Source organism: Heptranchias perlo, chromosome 39, assembly GCF_035084215.1.
Source record: "Heptranchias perlo isolate sHepPer1 chromosome 39, sHepPer1.hap1, whole genome shotgun sequence".
Classification (NCBI taxonomy): domain Eukaryota; kingdom Metazoa; phylum Chordata; class Chondrichthyes; order Hexanchiformes; family Hexanchidae; genus Heptranchias; species Heptranchias perlo.
In genome coordinates this window covers 3,443,180-3,459,688 of record NC_090363.1, presented here as the reverse complement: position 1 = coordinate 3,459,688, position 16,509 = coordinate 3,443,180, and the positions used below count along the sequence as shown (strand labels likewise).

Sequence of the window (16,509 nt, the reverse complement as noted above, 5' to 3'; positions counted from 1 at the left end):
TAAACGGGTTCAGACCGGGCCGGTCTCTTTAATGTGGAGTTAATGGACACACGGGGGGTGGAGGTCGGGAGGGAACAGCAGCCGCTCTGGGGAGACACGGAAATAAAGTTAAATTCCACAAAATGGATACAATAAATGGGCGGGACCGAGAGAGTGAAACTCTGCAAGAGATAGGTGGGTATATTGGTGTAATGTGTATATTGGTGTAATAATTGTAAGGAATCTTACACCACCAGGTTATAGTCCAAAAGGTGTATATTGGTGTAATGCATCTCATTGGGTTATCTACACCTCCAAGTTGCCATTTCTTAATGAAACTATGAGGAGATACTGGGTTGTCCCAGAATCATCAAACAAAAAATCTAATAAAAGTGGCCCCTTTTAGAGGGACACAACCAATAAAGAACTTAAGCAAAAACAAAGGAAACTTATGAACTTAATTAATATTATTTGCATTATCCACCATACCCTCCAGTCCCTTAGGTGCCCACCGGTCATACAGACCAGTCACAAAACCGTCTCTTGAATTGTTCATTCAGGGAACTGTCTTCTGGTCCAATTTCCTCCCTTCATTCACTCGAGCTGGTTTCACCACCATGACCATTGCCCATACTGAGGCACTCTGACTCCCATTTTATAGTCTCGGTGTAAGTGGTCCCTGGATTTGGTCTCTCGGTGTAAGTGGTCCATGGATCTGGTCTCTCGGTGTAAGTGGTCCCTGGGTTTGGTCGCTCGGTGTAAGTGGCCCCTGGATTTGGTCGCTCGGTGTAAGTGGCCCCTGGATTTGGTCACTCGGTGTAAGTGGCCCCTGGATTTGGTCACTCGGTGTAAGTGGCCCCTGGATTTGGTCACTCGGTGTAAGTGGCCCCTGGATTTGATCACTCGGTGTAAGTGGTCCCTGGATTTGGTCACTCGGTGTAAGTGCTCCGTGGATTTGGTCTCAGAGAGGAAGCTCACTGTCACCACCTCCTCATCCCAGTCGCTTCACTCAACCAGATTTTCATCTTTTTCTCAGCTCTTTCTTTTTTCAGCCTTTGTGTTTTACTCCTTTTAACGTGGGGTGAAGCTGAACCTCTCCCTATCAAACCCCCTCTGCTTTTCCATTTCCCTGCCCCACCTTTTCTGATCAGATATATTTCATTATAAACAGTATTAAACTGTAGAGCGGAGGAGCACGACACCCGCTGCAGAGAGAGAGTGAAGGCGGCTGATAAAACACTGGTTCGGACACAGCTAGTGTACTGTGTACAGTTCTGGTCACATTACAGGAAAGATGTGATTGCACTCGAGAGGGTACAGAGGAGATTTACGTGGATTTTTTTTATTCGTTCATGGGATGTGTGCGTCGCTGGCGGGGCCAGCATTTATTGCCCATCCCTAATTGCCCTTGAGAAGGTGGTGGTGAGCTGCCTTCTTGAACCGCTGCAATCCGTGTTGCCAGGACTGGAGAATTTTAGCTATGAGGAAAGATTGGATAGGCTGGGGTTGTTCTCTTTGGAACAGAGGAGGCTGAGGGGTGATTTAATTGAGGTGTATAAAATTATGAGGGGCGTAGATAGAGTGGGTGGAAGGACCTATTTCCCTTAGCAGAGGGGTCAATAACCAGGGGGCATAGATTAAAGTGATTTGTAGAAGATTTAGCGGGGAGCTGAGGAGAATTTTTTTCACCCAGAGGTTGGTGGGGGTCTGGAACTCACTGCCTGAAAGGGTGGGAGAGGCAGAAACCCTCAACTCATTTAAAAAGTACCTGGATGTGCACCTGAAGTGCCGTAACCTACAGGGCTACGGACCAAGTGCTGGAAAGTGGGATTAGGCCGGGTGGCTCATTTTTGGCCCGCGTGGACACACTGGGCCGAATGGCCGTAAATTTTCTATAATTCTATGATGGACGGGCGCGAGCAGAGCTTCAAAACCCAATGGTCAAAGCTCGAACGGCTGGAGAGAGGAAGCTGTGATTGGAGGATGAGCGAGCACGAGGTGCGTGGGGGACTCAGCAGCGCGTGGCGGGAAACGCCTCCGAGCCCCGGGAAAGAGCGGCTTTAGAAAGTTCCAGGGCTCCGGATTCATCGGGCGAGATTTCAGGGAAATTTCCCCCGAGTCAGTCCACCTCTGAGGGGGAGTCGGCGGGCGGGCCGGATGGAACTGTTCCAGGGGCAGGGATGGGGTCCGCGGACCGTATGTTGGACACCCCCTGATCTAAGGGTGGTTGAAGGTGGCGGCCCATTGGGGAAGTCTGGGGACTGGTCATGGTGGAGAAACCAGCTCCAGTGAGGGGGGAAAGGCGGGGAATGGGTGAAGATTCACGGTGGAATCAGATGGCCATGAAACTGGATCTTGGACATCCCCTGCTCTAAGAGCCGGTGAAGCCCGCGGTCCCCGACACCTGGGAGGAAGAAACTAAAAGTTGTTTTTGTTAAAGCGCCGGATGAGGCGAAGGATGAAACGGAAGTGAAGACCTGGACAGCTGGAATCCATCTCAAACACGGCGATGGAGGGTCACCGTCCACCTGTGGAGCAACATTACAGGCAGGAAGGTCACCAGGTCCCTGCCTTGCACCTCATTCTACCCAGTAAATTCCTCTCTACAATTGACCATCTATTTCTTTTTACATCATTTTACATAGAATTTACAGCACAGAAACAGGCCATTCGGCACAGCTGATCTATACCAGTGTTTATGCTCCACACGAGCCTCCTCCCATTTCATCTAATCCGATCAGCATATCCTTCTCTAGGTCGACCCTATCAACCCCCTTCATAATTTTAAAGACCTCTGTCAAGTCACCTCTCAGTCTTTTTTCTGGAGAAAAGAGTCCCAGCCTGTTGAATCTTTTCTGATAGTTGTAACCTCTCAGTTCTGGTATCATCTTTGTGAATTTCTTTTGCACCTTCTCTGATGCCTCTATACCCTTTTTGTAATATAGAGACCAGAACTGTGCACAGTTCTGAAGTGTGGTCTAACCAAGGTTCGATACAAGTTTAATATAACTGTCCTGCTTTTCAATTCTATTCCTCTAGAAATGAACCTGTGCTTTGTTTGCCTTTTTATGACCTTGTTAACTTACGTTGCTACTTAAAATGATTTGTGTGTCTGTACCCCTAGATCCCTTTGCTCCTCTACCCCATTTAGACTCTTATTTTCTAAGGAGTATGTGGTCTTCTTATTCCTCCTACCGTTTGTTTTACCTTTCCCCCAGCCCGACAGGGGCCCTCGCTGATCTTTCAGTTCCCAGTTCCGATGCAGGGTGTATACCCGAAATATTAACCTGTCAGGTGATGACTGACCTGTGTATTTACAGCATCTGTCTATCAGATTTCCAGCTGTTTTTATTATTTATTTTCATTACTCCGGTTATAGAAATGGTTATTAATTTCATGTTTACTGGTCTCTAGTTAACCAAAAATAACAATTTTATCCAAAAAGAACATGAAAACCTTTTTAGTGAAGCAAATAAAGTGAGGAAATTGACTTACCAAGAAGCTGCTTTTCACAGGTGGAACTGTCCTCAGAATTTATCCCAGATCACTTCTTACTCTGTTTTATTTTTATTTCCCTCTGTGTTGATGTCCCAAGTATATTTATGTTTGGTCAGGTACATACTTTACTGGAAATTGAGGATATCACCGGAGGTGAAAAGAGCCAGGGTGGAATTTTACGAGGCCGTGTGTAACTGGCAGAGCCTCACATGGTCCAGGCAGCTTATTGGAAAAGTGTGATTTCATTGCCCGGGGTTTTTCATCAAGTGATGTGAGTGGGAGGGAAATCGTGGGCAGTCCGCCCGCAATGCTGTGATCAGCCGGGCGCAGCATGTGAGGCCCCACTGGTGAGAGAGACCTCTGCAAATTTCACCTCAAGTTTACATCGCTCCCAACCAGGGACCACGTGGTTTTAGAGCAGTCTCACCACCTTTATTCCTTCCATTAATCTAACAATTCAAATAAAGCAAATGAAGAGGAAAGAACAGTCTTGTCAGTCAAAAACTCCAAAGCAGGAAGTCCAAGCGCTGGTTACTAGTCTATCAATAACTTCACTACTATTCACTGCAATATCACAGTGAACAATTAGAAGCACAAGCCCAACTAATGTGCGCCGGTGGTGAAGGGAGTGAATGTTTAGGGTGGTGGATGGGGTGTCAATCAAGCGGGCTGCTTTGTCCTGGATGGTGTCGAGCTTCTTGAGTGTTGTTGGAGCTGCACTCATCCAGGCAAGTGGAGAGTATTCCATCACACTCCTGGCTTGTGGCTTGTAGATGGTGGAAAGGCTTTGGGGAGTCAGGAGGTGAGTCACTCGCCGCAGAATACCCAGCCTCTGACCTGCTCTTGTAGCTACAGTATTTATGTGGCTCGTCCAGTTAAAAGTTTCTGTTCAATGGTCACCCCCAGGATGTTGATGGTGGGGGATTCAGCGATGGTAATGCCATTGAATGTCCTGGGATGAGAGGGTTGTCCTATGAAGAGAGGTTGAGTAGAATGGGCCTATACTCTCTGGAGTTTGGAAGAATGAGAGGTGATCTCATTGAAACATATCAGATTATGAGGGGGCTTGACAGGATAGATGCTGAGAGATGTTTCCCTTGGCTGGAGAGTCCAGAACCAGGGGGCATAATTCCAGGATAAGGGGTCTGCAATCCAAGACTGAGATGAGGAGGAATTTCTTCACTCAGAGGGTTGTGAATCTTTGGAATTCTCTACCCCAGAGGGCTGTGGATGCTGAGTCATTGAATATATTCAAGGCTGAGATGGATAGATTTTTGGACTCTAGGGGAATCAAGGGATATGGGGATTGGGCAGGAAAGTGGAGTTGAGGTCGAAGATCAACCATGATCTGATTGAATTTGCGAAGCAGGCTCAAGGGGCCATATGGCCTACTCCTGCTCCTATTTCTTATGTTCTTATGTTTTTATGTCAAGGGGAGATGGTTAGACTCTCTCTTGTTGGAGATGGTCATTGCCTGGCACTTCTGTGGCACAAATATTACTTGCCATTTATCAGCCCAAGCCTGGATGTTGTCCAGGTCTTGCTGCATGTGGGCACAGACTGCTTCATTATCTGAGGGGTTGCGAATGGAACTGAACACTGTGCAATCATCAGCGAACGTCCCCACTCCTGACCTTATGATGGAGGGAAGGTCATTGATGAAGCAGCTGAAGATGGCTGGGCCCTGAGGAACTCCTGCAGCAATGTCCTGGGGCTGAGATGATTGGCCTCTAACAACCACTACCATCTTCCTTTGTGCTAGGTATGACTCCAGCCACTGGAGAGATTTCCCCCTGATTCCCATTGACTTCAATTTTACTCGGGCTCCTTGATGCCACACTTGGTCAAATGCTGCCTTGATGTCAAGGGCAGTCACTCTCACCTCACCTCTGGAATTCAGCTCTTTTGTCCATGTTTGAGGTCTGGAGCAGAGTTGTCCTGGCGGAACCCAAATTGAGCATCAGTGAGCAGGTTGTAGGTGAGTAAGTGCTACTTGATAGCACTGTCGATGACACCTTCCATCGCTTTGCTTATAATTGAGAGTCGACTGATGGGGTGGTAATTGGCCGGATTGGATTTGTCCTGCTTTTTGTGGACAGGACATACCTGGGCAATTTTCCACTTTGTCGGGTAGATGCCAGTGTTGTAGCTGTACTGGAACAGCTTGGCTAGAGGCGCGGCTAGTTCTGGAGCACAAGTCTTCAGCACTACGGCCGGGATGTTGTTGGGGCCCATAGACTTTGCTGTATCCAGTGCGCTCAGCCATTTCTTGATATCATGTGGAGTGATTTGAATTGGCTGAAGACTGGCTTCTGTGATGGTGGGGATATCGGGAGGAGGCCAAGATGGATCATTCGCTTGGCTCTTCTGGCTGAAGATGGTTGCAAATGCTTCAGCCTTGTCTTTTGCACTCACGTGCTGGGCTCTGCCATCATTGAAGATGGAGACGTTCACGGAGCCTCCTCCACCTGTTAGTTGTTTAATTGTCCACCGCCATTCACAACTGGATGTGGCTGAACTGCAGAGCTTTGATCTTATCCATTGCTTGTGGGATCGCTTAGCTCTGTCTGTAGGATGCTGCTTCCGCAATTTGTTTGGACAGCCTGAACATGCCCCCTCCTTGCCATCGCCCCTGCAGTGCACTGAACATTACAATATGCAGGGCATTAAAACATTACAACATACAGGACTTCGCAATGCATCAGACATTACTTCACTGGTGGTGTTCAGGCAGTTTCAATAAGCTAAATTAGTGGCCCTTTTGGAGAAATTTAGACATATTTTTGAATATTTGGGATTTAAAGTTTTATTTTCCAAGCTCTTATAAAGGGCAGACTAATGACAACATATAGTCATAGCCAATAACTTTATTAATATGACATAGTTGACATAATAAAATGGGAAAATAAATATTTTGGTAAATTATTGAGTTACTTAAAATTTATACAAAGACAACTTTACTGACAAACAAAGAAATAGAACATCAGTGGGAAACAGTTAAAACAGTGATCAACAGAGTCCAGGAGAAATATATCCCACTAAAAAGCAAAAAGAAATTAGCCAGTAATGATATACCATGGATGAAACAAGAAATAAGGGCAAAATTGAAACTAAAGAAAAAGGCATACATTAAATACATAGACAATAAAGGAGAGGATGACAAAAGGGAATATGAAAAGCTTCAGAAATAAGTCAGAAAAACACTTAGGAAGGCAAAGAGAAATTACAAAATTAAATTAGCAAGGAATATAAAAAGAATTAGTAAATTATTCTACAGACACAAATAACAAAAGAAAAATCAGGATAGGGATAAGACCACTAAGGGATACACACGATAAACTCACAGGTAATGACAGTGAAATGGCAGAAATACTAAATAATTACTTTGCCTCAGTATTTACCAGGGAGACAAACACGGTGGGCATGACATTAGAAGAAGAGATCAAAAAAGGTATGAAGACATTTAAGATAGAAAGGGGGAGATAATTGATAAACTAATCAAACTTAGAGAGGATAAACCCCTGGTCCGGATGGATTGAATCCGCGCATATTAAAAAGTTAGGGAAGAGATTACAGAGGCACTATTACATACATATAAAAATTCATTAGAAAAGGGAACAGTGCCAGAGGACTGGTGGACAGCTATTGTGATTCCTAAATTTAAAAAGGGAGATAGAACAAATCCAGGGAACTATAGACCAATTAGCTTTACATCGGTGGGAGGAAACAAAAATATAATAAAGAATAGTCAACATAAATTTCAAAAGAAAAAGTAACAGAAAGGTTAGACAAGGGTAATGCAGTAGATGTAATATATTTGGATTTTCAAAAGGCCTTCGATAAGGTACCATATAGTAGAATCATGACGAAGGTCAGAGCATGTGGAGTCAGGGGATATGTAGCAGAATGGATGGCAAGCTGGCTATAAAACAGAAAACAGAGAGTAGGTTAAAGGTAGTTACTCAGACTGGCAAAAGGTGGGAAGTGATGTTCCACAAGGATCGGTCCTGGGACCATTGTTGTTCACTATTTACATAAACGATTTGGACGCAGGAATTGGAAGTACAATTTCAAAATTTGTGGATGACACCAAATTGGGGGGTGTAGTTAATAGTGAGGAGGACTGCGACAAAATACAGGGAGACATTAGTAAACATGCAAATGAATTTCATGCAAATGAATTTCAATATGGTTAAGTGTGAGGTGGTACATTTTGGTAGGAAGAATAAGGAGGCCACATACTGCTTGGAAAATAAGAGTGTAAATGGGGTAGAGAAGCAGAGGGATCTGGGGGTACAGATACACAAATCACTAAAAGTAGCAATGGCGGTTAAGGCCATAAAAAAACCAAACCAAGCACTGGGGTTCATTTCTAGAGGGATAGAATTGAAAAGCAGAGAAGTTATATTAAATTTGTATAGAACCTTAGTTAGACCACACTTGGAGTATTGTATGCAGTTCTGGTCTCCATATTATAAAAAGGATATAGAGACACTGGAGAAGGAGCAAAAGATTTACTAGGGTGATGCCAGAACTGAGAGATTATATCTATCAGGAAAGATTGAACAGGCTGGGGCTCTTTTCTCTGGAAAAGAGAAGACTGAGGGGTGACCTGATAGAGGTCTTTAAGATTATGAAAGGGTTTGATAGGGTAGACATAGAGAAGATGTTTCCACTTGTCGGGAAGACCAGAATTAGGGACCATAAATATAGGATAGTCACTAATAAATCCAATAGAGAATTCAGGAGAAACTTCTTTACCCAGAGAGTGGTGAGAATGTGGAACTCTCTACCACAGGGAGTAGTTGAGGCGACTAGCGTAGATACACTTAAGGGGAAGCTAGATAAACACGTGGGAGAAAGGAATAGAAGGATATGTTGATGGGGTTAGATGAAGAAGGGTGGGAGGAGGCTCGTGTGGAGCATAAACGCTGGCATAGACCAGTTGGGCCGAATGGCCTGTTTTTGTACTGTAGATTCTATGCAAAGAGCAGGCATTACCTCCTGTTCTGATAAGCTGCCTTCTAATCTAATAAACACAGACCTTCGCTCACACTGAGAGTGTTCTGTGCTCAATAGATTGTCAGGCTAGTGGTAGCAAGATCAATCATATCAAAGTGATTGCAAAAATATCAACTCTGCGATATTCTCGCTGGGACAGTGACAGAAACAAAATACATCTGGAAAGTTACATTTCTGTGTAGTTATGGACATTGACATGAAATTAGTCCCACTGACAATTCAAAGCACACATGGGAACCAAAACAAGATTCCAAGATAATTGCAGATGAGGAAGGCCATTCTGCCCATCTTGATACATCTATCCATCCGGAGAGATCTTAACATCCCCCCATTGTAGCATTGAATTGTTTCTTGAACGATTCCAGGGTATTAGTATCCATTGCTCTATCTGGAACTTCACTCCACGTGTTGATGACTCTTTGGGGTGAATTTTCAGGCCTCCCACGGAAATAAGGTGGCAGTGCCCCCAAAATTGGTGGGCAGTGATATACCATCTGTTTGCTGTGCAAACGGCAATATTTCCTCAGACCGACCGCTGGGCGGCCGGTGCAGCCCCGAGTCAGGTGGTAGGCCCATTTAAAATGCAAATCCGGGTCATATGATATACACACAACACTGATTGCCCTTATTTGACTGAATCAGGCAGAGCCTGTACTGTGTACACTCCGAGCACTATCGGCTGGCAGCCCGGCCAAAGAGGATCCCAGAGGAAAGTTCCCCTTCATTAAAGTGGGATCGGGAAGAGCAGGAGGGCTCTTCCAGGTGCCCCAAAACCAGCCTTTGCTTCAGCCGCTCTTGTTGCCCCCTCTAGACATCGAGACCGTCCCACCTCACGGACTTACCTTCTTCGGGTCCTGAGGCCAATTGGACCATCCAATGTTGCGGCGTCACATAGCTGGCGGGCTGCCCCGGGGTGCTCGACCTCTGGCCGTGGCCACCATCCAATGCTAAGAGGTCCGGCCGTCAAAAGGGACCTCCACCTGAAGTCAGCTCTGGGGGGAAATCCACAAACAGCAATGAGATAAAAGACCAGATCATCTGTTTAATGATGTTGCTTCAGGGACAAATACCAGCCCGAGAATGATGTTTTGCTAGTTTGAACATATGCCGCCTGATTCTACTCCCTCAGTATAATTTAAAGTAATATTCTCAGCTGAGTTTTTCTACACCTTTAACAATCTTACAGATCTCCTTATCACCTTTCAGCCACCTACTTTCCAAGCTGAAAAACCCAGTCTTTCCTTGTAACTCAGACCCCTGACACTGGGCTCCAGCTTTGTGGCTCTTCTCTGCACTGCCTCCAACATTTGAATGTCTCCCTTGTTTCTTAGTGACCAGAACTCGACGCAGTAAGAAAGAAAGAACTTGCATTTATATAGCGTCTTTCACAATTTCTCTGATGCTTTACAGCCAATTATGGACTTTTGAAGTGTATTTGCTGTTGTAATGTAGGGAATCATGGCAGACAATTTGTGCACAGCAAGGTCCCACAAACAACGAGATAAATGACCAGATCATCTGTTTAATGATGTTGGTTCAGGGACAAATATTGGCCAGGACACCGGGGAGAACTCGCCTGCTCTCCTTCGAATAGTGCCACAGCATCTTTTACATCCACCTCAGAGGGTGGACGGGGCCTTTGTTTAAAGTCTCATCCAAAAGACGGCACCTCTGACACTACAGCGCTCCCTCAGCCTCGATTATGTGCTCAAGTCTCTGGAATGGGACATGATCTTCTCACTCAGAGGTGAGAGTGTCAATGCTGACACTTTAAAAGTATTAAAGGTATTCTGACCAGAGTACTATACAGTTTGATTATTACTTCCTCTGACATATTCTACTATTAAGATGATGTAATTCAGTATCTTATTAGCTTGTTGATTGATGCTCTGCATTGTTTGGCCATAATTACATTGCGTTTACTCTCCTGGGTCTCTTCCAGCTTTCTCCTCAGCTATTTCAGCACCATTCACAGAGTGTGCCTTGACTCACTGACAGCCTTCACTCAGTGGGAACACTCTTGCCTCTCTTCCACTCCACAGACTTGAGCACATAATCCAGGCTGACACTTCAGGGCAGGACTGAGGGAGCACTGCCCATGTTTTAATTCCCCTCAGTCTCTGCGCCCCGATGATTCTCGATGTTCTTGAGGTTTTTTATTTAATTTTACTGGAATCTCTGGACCAGTTGCCATGAGTTTGTTCCACTGCACCGATTAAACAAACAAATATCACCAACAAGACATTGTCACTCGGTTGTACCCACCCTGACCTCAGGTGACATTTGCACCATCCGCACCACTGGGGCCGACGCCCAGCAGTTTGCAGCTGGCAGGAGGCGGTGTGGAATTATGGGATGGCCCGGTCAGTGACCTTTAACCCCGCAGATTGTCAGCGGTGCTGAGTTTTTCCCGCCGTCATTATTCAGTCCCGGATTGAAGATCGGAAAGAGTCTCTCAGTGAAAGTGTGGGTGAAAGTGTGGAGATGGGACATGTTGTCCGCATTGTAAAATGACACCTGTCCGCCCTCATAGTCCAGGTACACCCCGATCTTCCGGGGATCCACACTCGGGGTGAGGGGGGTCCGTGAGGGGGAGGTGCCGGCACGATAGCGTCTTCCAGGGAACAGCCCCACAGCCCAGTATCCGGTCTCAGGACTCAGGCCGACTCCCCCTTTCCTCTCGGCAGACTCTCGGGCCACTCCCATCTCCCACCAAGTCTTGTCCCCCACCTCCACCTCCCAGTAATGTCTCCCTGATGTGAATCCCTCCGATCCCAGGACACAGGACCAATAATCAAACCTCTCCGGGGTGTCAGGGAGCCGCTGCTGTTTGTCTCCGTCTCTCACACTGGTCCGGTCCTCAGACACGATGAGCTCGGGATGGTTTGTCTTCGGATCCAGAGTCAGAGAGGCTGGAGCTGGGGGAGAGTGAAAATAACAGTCAGTGATTCAGTTTGTTGCTGTGATTTATTCAAACACTTTCCTGTTTAAAGTGCCCACTCGGGGGATTCCCGGGACCTCCGGTGTGTTTAAAGGGCTCCAGGTTCTGTTATTGGAATCTGCTCCCACCCGGGGGTTTACGCTCCTGGGACCGCTCTGACCTCAGGTGGACACTTCGATCCTGACCCGCTGCAATGAACCCTGCGGCCCCCCAGTCCCCTGCGGCTCTCAGCCCCTGCACAGTGACCCAGGGGCCTTTAGAGATTCACAAGGAACCGGCGCCAAGAGGCTCCGACGTGGTTTGGAGGCACAATCTCGGCCTGAAGGCGTCACCCCTGATACCCCCACATCACCAATCAACGGGATCGCTGAGGGGAGAGGGGGAAGATACAGACACCAAAGGGAAAGAAAGAAGGGAAGGAAAAGGGCAAAAGATCAAAATAAGGAGGAAAGAGAGAAACAAGAGAGAGCGGAGGGAAACTAAATTTTAAGAACTCAGCAGAGGAAATGGGAACAAGAACAAATCTGCAGAGGGAGGGAGAAAAAGAGATACCGCAGGGGGAAAAGTAAGGAAGGGAGAGAATAAACAATTCAAAGTGGAGAAGTGGAGAAGCAAGGGGATAAAGAAGCTGCGGCCCACAACTCGATCTGTCGAAGGAACCTGACCAGGAACACGAGCAAAATTGGAACAACCGGGCAGCGCCCAGATTCAGAGACCCCCCTCCCCACACCCCCCAACCAACAGAAAAAACACCCTGGATACAGCAAACCAACATCACCCTGAATACAGCCCATCAACTAAATTATATCCATGAATCTCAACAGACTCCAACACATAATCAGGCAAAACAAAACTGATCTACATGAAAGGACAGGTTGAAGCACCATTTCTACAGGAGACCCTCCTCACCACCCTCAGAACACACCAAGTTTATGAGCGAGTGGGTGGGACAAATGCTGGCCGCCTTCTACTCAGCCAGGAGCAGGGGGTAGTCACACTAATCAACAGGAACCTCCTCATTACTCTGGAGATACACATTCCTGGAGAAGGAGGCCGCTCCGTCCTAATGAAATTCAAATAACAGGAGAACCCAAAGTGATGCTTCAGTTCTGTGCCCCGAGTGAGGAGTCCCTGCGTTCCCCACACTCGCCCCACGTATGGACAACACAGTTACCATGAGTGGAGACCGGAACAGTGATCTTCACTCCCAACGGGTCAAGCTCCCAGCGGACACGGGGCAGGAGGACAAGCAGCCGGAGTAATTTGGGGGCAAAGTAATGACCTGGTCCCACACCAGCTAACAGCTCCCCTAATGAGTTTTACTAGGCCCCAATCGCAGAGTTTACTCTCCTCCTACTGAAACTCCTACACCATGTGCTGGGGACAAGGACACAGAAACTTTACTTAGTCACAATTATGTTAATACATATCAACAGAAAGGTCGCCTCCCAGTGCTCATCGTAGAAAACTAAATGCCTCCTCAATATTGACTAGAAAATATTGGCCAAGATCTGAACCTCCCGACATCTCCGGCCTGGTCCATGGAAACAAACAGGCTTCATACGGGGCTGCATGTGGAGATATAACACCAGCAGCTATTCAATGTGATGCCCCACTGTCATATCTCTACCCTGATACTCTCCCTGGATAAATAAAAGACATTCGTCTCGGGCGAGTGCAATGTCTCCTTAAGACATTCAAGAGATTAAGCCTTGGTGACACTTTCAGGAAGTGGGTTGCAATCCAGTGCTTGCTCCCCACGTCCACAGTGAGCACCAGTTAACTTCATACCCCTCGCCACTCCTCCTCCCTCAACGGGCAGGCAAAGCCTCGTTCCCAGGTCTCCTCAGGCTTCCTGTCCCAACCATGGTCATGGACATGAGTCTGGCACACAAGATGGAGATAGATCAGGAGGATGCCGTATTGTAGAGGAGGAAAGTTCTGCAGGAAAAGGAGGAGTTGCCTTTTGCTGAAGTTTGCAAAGTATTGCAGGTTTCTGGAGACAGTGGTTCATCTGAGGGTCCCTGTGTTGGTCATATTGGGAGAGCTGAAATTTTCAGCTGACTAGATGAAGGCGATGCTGTTTAGAAGGTGGATTTGGTGCATGAATAACACTTTAATTCCATTCAGGGCCGGTTTTAACCGCGATCCTTTGCAACTACTTTGTTCCTAAAGATACTTTTTTTGTTATAATTTGATTCCTTATACATAAAAATGAGTCATAAATCAGGACCAAGGAACCTATATGAATTTTACCAGGGTTAATGGCATCCATCATTTCTCTCCACACTGTGTACTGTAAAGGGCCGGTGAATTTTTCAATATCTGCTAATGGCGCTAGATAACCATCCTCGCTAACCCTGCAAATATTAAACAGTTGGTTATAAATTGACTATAAACTCTATTCTGAGTTATTTTAGCAAACTGTGCAGAGTTTCAGTAAAGACCATGTCCGACCTCATCTTCTGACAAGTTTCCTCCTGAAATAAATAAAACAAATCTGAGTTGACAGAGACTGACCGTCTATATCCGGACAGCAGAAATTACACCAAATTGTTACAAGCTGTTGATCATTCCGAATTCTCACTGCTGCCAACACACGGATAGAAAGAGGATATATCTGAAAATCAGACAGCAGAAATGACACCAATTATTAAATGCATCCGATAGAAAGCGGATCTAGTTGAAATATCGGATTTGTGTGTCAGGTTCTGGAAATCAACATCAGTCCCACTCACAGATACAGTGGGGGGAATTTTAACCCCCAAGAACGGGTGGGTTGGGATCGGGTGCGAAGTAAAAATTGTAAAAATTTAAAGCGCGACTGCAACCGGCTCCAACACGCCCACTCCCAGGTTTAACCGATGCGGGTCGGGGGTGGGTGACCAACCCACTCTCAGGAGGCAGGTCAGTCAGTAAAATCTTTTGCAGAGGCTGCATGCCTCCATTTTATCTAAATTTTTATTTGTTCCAGGCCGCGGGAATCCCAGCAGGTAAAAGGAGGCGTGAGGGGCCGGATCCATCAGGTCAGTGCATTTACGCCACAGCTTGTGGAGTGCTACCTCCCCATGTGAACCTCTTTACACACCCTGCAATCGGACCCCCCAATGTCCCCTCCCCTTCTCCCCACCTCTGCCACTGGGATTAATTGAACCCAGGCGGGGAGGGTGAAGGTTCATGGAGGATTGGCAGTGGGGGGCAGGGTGAGAGAGGGATTGGAGAGAGAGGAAGGGAGGAGGCGGAGATCGAGATTCCATTGCACTTTGCTCTGATCCGAACTCGCTGACGACTCCAAACCCTCTGGTGAAACACGGTGTAAGATATAGATCCATAAACTGAATTGAGTTAATGATTGTAGCCACTCACCCTAAAACACAAAGTACCATAAATGGCAAGGAGCTGTCTGGAAGTTATGATCAGTTTCAGTACTTCCTGATTCAAACTGCTGGTGTCATGTTTCTGTGGGTGGATTGAGACCTGGTTCCCAGTCAGAGATCTCTCTCTCGTCCCTGGAAGTGCTGTTCACATCTGGATGAAATAATATCTTGAAACAGACGTTAAGGTCTTTGCATATGTAAATAGGGAGCCTAACGCCTGTCTGAGGCCCCCTTTGTAAAATTGGGATGCTCTGATAGTTACAGCACTGGTGACATCGGTAGACTTTGATAAACAGATGAGAAACTTCATTGATCAATTGTACTCTGATGTCCTTTGCAGTTGTCATTGAGTAGGTAGAGGATTGGTGGAGGCAGGTACCTCTGTAGCACTGCCCTGGCACTATTCATGTAACTTGTAGTGGGACTATTATTCGTATCACCCACTTTCTGTCCATAGACGTATTTTTCTTCCTTTAAGAGTGCAGGGTGAAAGCTTCCTGGCAACTTTCCACTAATTTCACATTGACATTTTCCTGTTGTCACACACAATCTGAACATTCAGGGAATGGAAACCCTTTCTGTTGAGGGGGTTAAATGTAGGGACTTGCAAAGCAATGTGGGACCATCTATGTACCTGGGAAAGCCAGTAACCCCATACAACAGGATGGCCATCTAGCTTTTGCCTTGCTGTGAATCCAACATGAATTCATCTGGCTTTTAAAATGTGTGTGACACAGCTCTGATCTAATGCCTTCTCTTTCCTTTCAAAACTCTTGATCCCTAACCCAACCTTCATACAATACAAGAGGGAGATTACAACAGACTCTTTATTGATCTGTTGAGTGTTCAGAATTATAGAAGTCAGTTAATACAGTTTTCAAGGTCACTTTTAGTAGAAAAAAGTATTTTACAATATTTACATCAATTATGATCAAAGTAATGGAGATGCAAGGAGATAAAACAAACTGTGACATTCAGTAAATGGGAGAAAACAAAGTGTGGTCCAATAGTGGGATCAGGGTTTGAAATCCGTACCATTTATCTAAAGAGAGCAAAGCAAATAAAAAATAAGCTGCTGGAGATTTTCGCTCCCAATCCCTGCGATCGGGCAGTATTGATGTTTTCACCCAGTGCGGTGTTTCTAACAGATTTCCAGTTTCTGAACACAAAAAGGGAATCGCTCCGAGGGGAGGAATTGAAAATCCGGCAACAGCAGAACATCGGCTGTCCCACAAGGCAGGTCACACACCAACCAGAGTCACGGGGGGAGGGGCGGGTGGAGCGTCACGGGGGGAGGGGCGGGTGGAGCGTCACGGGGGGAGGGGCGGGTGGAGCGTCACGGGGGGGAGGGGCGGGTGGAGCGTCACGGGGGGGAGGGGCGGGTGGAGCGTCACGGGGGGAGGGGCGGGTGGAGCGTCACGGGGGGAGGGGCGGGTGGAGCGTCACGGGGGGGAGGGGCGGGTGGAGCGTCACGGGGGGAGGGGCGGGTGGAGCGTCACGGGGGGAGGGGCGGGTGGAGCGTCACGGGCGGAGGGGCGGGTGGAGCGTCACGGGGGGAGGGGCGGGTGGAGCGTCACGGGGGGGAGGGGCGGGTGGAGCGTCACGGGGGGAGGGGCGGGTGGAGCGTCTCGGGGGGAGGGGCGGGTGGAGCGTCTCGGGGGGAGGGGCGGGTGGAGCGTCACTTTTTTGTAT

The 16,509-nt window shown here is 47.0% G+C and overlaps 2 protein-coding genes across 2 annotated transcripts; both read right to left on the bottom strand.

Annotated features, from left to right (window-relative positions):
• Positions 1-5: 5 nt before the first annotated feature.
• Positions 6-11,379, bottom strand: LOC137305105 (uncharacterized). The gene is made up of 4 exons (XM_067973893.1): positions 11,300-11,379; positions 9,342-9,491; positions 3,475-6,119; positions 6-86 (listed from the first exon to the last, which is right to left on the bottom strand). The coding sequence occupies exons 2-3, from the start codon at positions 9,370-9,372 to the stop codon at positions 5,467-5,469; spliced, it is 684 nt and encodes a 227-aa protein (XP_067829994.1). The 5' UTR covers positions 9,373-9,491; positions 11,300-11,379; the 3' UTR covers positions 6-86; positions 3,475-5,466.
• Positions 10,372-11,448, bottom strand: LOC137305109 (E3 ubiquitin-protein ligase TRIM39-like; the record flags this gene model as incomplete). The annotated part of the gene is made up of 1 exon (XM_067973898.1): positions 10,372-11,448. A coding segment is annotated over one exon (585 nt), but the record flags the coding sequence as incomplete, so codon positions are not given.
• Between the last annotated feature and the right edge of the window lie 5,061 nt (positions 11,449-16,509).

Bases quoted from the DNA above. Each gene is read 5' to 3' on its own strand.
- LOC137305105 (XM_067973893.1), bottom strand. From the start codon at position 9,372: ATGGTCCAATTGGCCTCAGGACCCGAAGAAG. The intron at 6,120-9,341 runs GTAAGTCCGTGA...TGTAATGTTCAG, and splicing joins GGCCTCAGGACCCGAAGAAG to TGCACTGCAGGGGCGATGGC.